Source organism: Helobdella robusta, assembly GCF_000326865.2.
Source record: "Helobdella robusta unplaced genomic scaffold HELROscaffold_21, whole genome shotgun sequence".
Lineage (NCBI taxonomy): Eukaryota > Metazoa > Annelida > Clitellata > Rhynchobdellida > Glossiphoniidae > Helobdella > Helobdella robusta.
Genome location: NW_008704124.1, coordinates 2,109,268 through 2,115,020, shown reverse-complemented (window position 1 = coordinate 2,115,020; position 5,753 = coordinate 2,109,268). Strand labels below are relative to the sequence as shown.

General features: G+C 28.7%; 1 protein-coding gene across 1 annotated transcript in view; it reads right to left on the bottom strand.

Moving 5' to 3' along the window:
- HELRODRAFT_171722 (hypothetical protein) overlaps positions 1–1,189 on the bottom strand; it is a gene marked incomplete at both ends in the record, with an annotated part of 3,554 nt that extends 2,365 nt beyond the window's left edge. Inside the window, one exon of the mRNA XM_009018412.1 lies at positions 31–1,189. Within this exon, the coding sequence (XP_009016660.1) occupies positions 31–1,189 (1,159 nt within the window). The remainder of the gene's footprint in view (positions 1–30) is intronic.
- Between the last annotated feature and the right edge of the window lie 4,564 nt (positions 1,190–5,753).

Here is a 5,753-nt window from a genome sequence, read left to right as displayed (position 1 = left end):
CGTTAGTTGGATGATATCGATTTTTCCAACCTAGTTCTTCACATATAAAACATGGTTTCTTAATTCTTGGATCAATATTTTTTTCTGATGTATTAAAATTTGACTTTATTTTTGGATAAATATTTTTTTCTGATGTAGCAAAATTTGACTTATTTATAGTTTCATTATTCAAAGAATGAATTCCATATCTTGCTTTTTGGTTTTCTGACTTAATTTTAGTATCTGCATTGTTCTTTTGTATATACGCATTTGTTTTGATTGTATTTTCTTTGTCTGAAGAATTGTTTCGGAATCTTTGTTTTATGTGAATGCTTTCCTCGAGTCTTCGCAATTCTCTGTACAATTTTTCAATCGTTGTGATTTCTTCACGGTCAAGTTGGTTCTGAATTTCTAGTGGTAAGCCGATGACGATCATATTTATTCTTGATATCGTAGTGGCGTTTAATTCAGCTTCTAAACATAAGCTTTCCTTGGCTAAAGCATAATCTATTAGTGAACCGCCTAGATATTTAAAATTGTATGCCGTTCTTATTTTTTTCCAACCTTTATCAGCAAATACTGTGAGAAACGATGCTCTCCATTCTGACCAATTAGTTAAACCAATTTTTATTATATTTGCGTCGTACCAATTTTCTGCTGAACCCGATAAAAAAAATCGAAGTGCTTCTATCATATTGGTAGCGTCGAATATTTTGTGTCTTATACACTCGTTTTCAAATTTTTCTAGCCAATCGTTAACATTTTGACTTTTATTAAATTTGTCTAAAATAAACCTTTTTTCAACATCATGCAATTTAAATTTATTATCTAAATTTAATTTCGCTTCCAATTCTTTAATTTTTTCGATTAAAAAATTTTTCTCATCCGATTTATCAGCAACCACGTGTTCATTACTTATATTAGCTTCTTCTAGTGGCATGTTTAAAAAGCATAAATTGCCGTCTTCGTCATAATATTCTTTTCTTAATTCGTCATCAATCGTTATGCCAATTTTGCGGTAACCATTAATCGGTTTTATTGTCATAATTGTATTTTTTATCACTCGCTTTGAGCATAAAACTTTATGTTCAGCCAAATCTTTATAATCATCGGGCAAATTATACCACGCTAATTTATTTTCTGACAAAGCCGTCAATTCGAAATTATCGTTTCTTTTTATAATATAAAAAAATAACTTATCTGAAGACATCTTCTCTTTCTTTCTTTCTTTCTCTTTTTTTTTTTTTTTTTTTTGGAATATAACTTGTAATTGATTTGTAAGATTGTTTCTAAATAAACCTGATTTATTAATCTGTAAAACAGTTTATTCAAACAAATTAAATGTCATATAATCAAATAATATAAAATAATACAGAGATATAAATTAATGAAAACATACCTGTAAAACAGTAATCAATTACAGGCTTATTCATACGAAACTCATAAATCAAATAAATTATAAAATATGTCAATCACGTGGTGCAGCACATTTATCGCAGCACATTTATCGAAGCACATTTATCGAAACCCAAACAAAGATCAAACATATAACAAAGATATTGAATATCATAGATATGAAATAAATACATAAATGTGGTTACATTTACATATATATATATAATTAGCTACATATATTATTTATATATAATTTGCGTATACTTTAAAGTTTTTTATACAGTGTCTTGAAATGTTTACATATCAGTGAGTCTGGTCTCAGAGTTAACATGAAATACGCGCTTGCTTCGATGAACAACAAATTGAACAGACGAATGTTTAATTTCTTCATTATCTGTCGCTTTCACACCATAACATGTTTCCTTATCTTAATACACTTGATAAGGCGTATAACGTTGCATGCATACAAATATGTAAGGTCTGCAATTAAACTTTTGATATTGGGGGTACATTTGTTAAATAAATTATTTGAAATAGTAAATAAATTTTACACGGTTGTAGTTTTGGGAATGTTATTCAGTTTGTAGTTTTAATGTTTTTAGTGTCATTTTCTCAATTTGTTTTACTTTTTTGAAGAAATTTTCTTTAAATATTATTATGCCCATTGAGAAATTAACTACTGATTCAAAAGATACTTTTATTTATTTTTTAAGCAAAGTATTTAATTTCAATAGCAAAAACAGGGGCAATGTTTTGTTATAGCCTCTAAGACTCTTTCGCATTATTGAGCTAATAATTTTATCCCTCTATTGGTGCCAAAAAGACAGATAAAAACTTTTAACATTTTATCATTCTTGACGTAAGATGGAGGGTCTTCATCTCAACCACAACTCAACAACAATTCAACCACAATTCAACCACAATTCAACCACAATTTAACCATAATAATTAACGTGATTGAAATAGTTAACACTTGTTTGTACTTTTATTTTATCAATAGTTACACGGCTACCACAAGCACTTGATAAATGACGAACGTTATTAATAAACTTATAAATAAAATGAATGTTATTATTATTACTATTATTATTATTATATTATATTATATTTGATCATAATTTTTAATCGTTTCACTGTTTCATTTATATATATGTAGATATACACTCATTATCTTGAGCTATTTTGATTCTCATCGTCATTATTATTATTATTATTATTTTTAGAATGAAGTTGGAAGGTTGTGGAATGACAACGGAGAAATATCAATTTATGTAAAAACGTTCTATATGTGATCTTCAGTGAATGTCACACAATCTCTGCATATAAACAGAAAATAATTTATAAAAGTAGTATTAGTAATAGTAGTAGTAGTGGTGCTGGTAGAAGGTGGAAATGGTGGTAATAGAAGTTGCTCTGGTAAGTAATATAAGCGATTTGACTATAAATGAAAAATTTATATTATTAAAAAGCATGAACCGTGTTTCCTCGAACTGCAAAGTGAATGAATGTGAAAGAGGTTGCTATAGACCCTATTCAAATTTGAATAATTCTGTTATAAAATTGCCACGAGTTATGATTATTTAATAAAAAACTCTCAATGAATATTTTTTATGAAGATTTAATTTTAAATATAACTTTGTTTCATTTCTCTTTGTTCGTCAGTGACTTTTTTTCAATATCAATCTCATACAACTATGTGCAAAAACAATCTTTTCATTTCGGAATTGTAACAGAACTTTTCTAACAACATCTTTGCTAATTATTAGCAGTTATTTTTATAAACATCAAGAAAAATAACACGTAAGTATTAAGTAGCACGTGTTTCTTTTGCATTTGTTTTCGTTTAGCATTGAGACGATGAAATAAATGTGTGTGGAGCCGTTGAAATTAACAGTACATAACATTAAGGCTGCTGTTCAAATCTCTTTTGTTATCAAAATATATGCGAATGTGGATGTTTGTGCAAGTATTGTGTTTGAAGGGTGGTTATTTTTATATTATTTTAATTTCATGTAAATTTGTTTCCCATTTTTCCGAAAACTCAAAAATGATCACACAAATTTAATAGTCAGGCTGTCTAATATTTTAATGGCGATGATGCTGTTGTCAAATAAATTTTAGGCAGTTTAAATTTTAATCTAGTTAAATAGATGTAAATGCATAAATACATATACACGCACCAATGCATGCATACATACAGACATTTATAACATACATTTAAATTAGTACATTTAATTAATTAATTAATTGATTTACATAAAATTTATAGTAAAACTTGTTTCGTATGCACGTACGAATTCTTATCAAATAGAGAAGTATTTTATATACTGGTTGTAGTTGAATGGATTTAGGAGCACAATGGTTTTCATAATACATATGCGTGTACATATTTATGCATACATATAAAGAGCAACAAAGATGCCACATGGGAACGAATGAATTGCTCAAGAAGAGACTTATTATGTAGAAAGAGCTTTCATATTTTAGGCTTTCATCTCAGTTCATCATCTGCAAACTGGCTTGTTATTTATTTGTTCAATTTTTTATTGAAAAATCGGTTATATACATAAAATAAATACAAACATACATATGTGTATTAATAATATATATATATATATATATATATATATATATATATATATATATCTGCACTGTAAACAATTATATATATATATATATTATTATCAAAAGATTTATCTAGCGCTAGTTAATTAAAATTCAAAAGCGCCATCAAAAAATGAAATAACACAAAATTAAACATAAAATTAAACATATCCTCACTAAAATAAAGTTAAATGTAGAAATAATTATCTGACTGCGAAAAAATTACAACAATTCAACACAATTACAAAGAAAAAAAACACTTAAGAACAGTTCAAAAAATTAATATATCACCGTAACGAAAACAAAAATGTTTTGAGTTTCTTTCAGAAGCATGTCATGGTCAACCCAGTGTCCCTGAGCGAAGCCGGCAGATAATTCTAGGCAGTCGGTCCTGAAACAGCAAAGCTTCGTGAACCAATACACAAGTTTGTAGCAGGAACTATCAACAGATTCATATCAAATGATCTTAGATGAATCCCGGTCGGACGTAGCAAATCACAGTTGATCCTATCCTGCAGATACTTTGGAGCTATACCTGTGAGTACCTTATACATCAAAATAACAATTTTGTGAATTATTCTCTTATCAACAGTTAGCCAGAGCAAATATTTAAGTATAGGCGTCACATCCCATCGACCGCCAACCACAACCCTAGCCGCACGATTTTGCAAAGATTGCAATACACGGATGGACTTGTCCGGCAATCCATAATACAAACTGTTGCAGTAATCAACTCTCGAGTGAACAAATGCATGAACCAGCGTCTGAAGCGTAGAGACGTTCAATGATCCACGAATTTGATTCAATCTTCTAATCTGATACATGCAATCTCTTGAAACCCTCTTGATATGGTGCTTCATTGTTAAATTCGAATCAAAAATCACACAGATTACTCGCATTGTTACAAAATAAGATCTCTTCATCAACTGTGATTGAGTTTATCTCCAATGTTGACAACTGCAGCCATGTTCCCACCGGCAAAAGTTTAGTTTTATTTGGGTTTAATTTCAAGCCATTTTGCGACATCCATAAATCAACAGCTGACAAGCATTTTACAAATCTTTTCATTTCCAACGGAAATTAATCTATTGCATTATTAGCTATTATTTGAATATCGTCCGCAAAGGCATGAGTTGTAAACCCAAATGATTCAACAACGTTAAATACCTCTGACGTTAAATACCTCCAAATATATATATATCGACCATTGCAAATCGGTCGACCATTCACTGTAAATCACGGATATATATATATATATATATATATATATATATATATATATATATATATATATATATATATATATGTATATATATATAATTTTCCCATTTATTCTCAAGCGTATAGGACCTATTTCGATTTATCAATCATTTTCTGCACTTGTTGCCGTATATATCGAGAATTTGTATAACCCATCACTTGTGGTAGTTTATATAGGGAATTTGTTTAACCCAGGTCTTTGTTCCTGTGTTTGTTCATTTTTTGTTATTAGTGACTGTTAATTTTACTGTCTTCTTTACTAATTGATATGGTTTCTTTGTTCTGGCTAATTGCTTTGGTGTTATGTTTAATTGCTTTGGTGTTATGTTTTATTGCCTCGATTTTATGTTTCATTGTGCTAACCAATAAAATTATTTTTTCTACGTTTCAATGCCAGTGCGTCATTTTCATGGATAGATTATAAAAATTTAGTTTCTTATTCACAGATTAAGAATAAAGTGTTATAATAATGTTGATTGAAGTTTAGCTAGTTTTAACAAAGTCAATCAATCAAA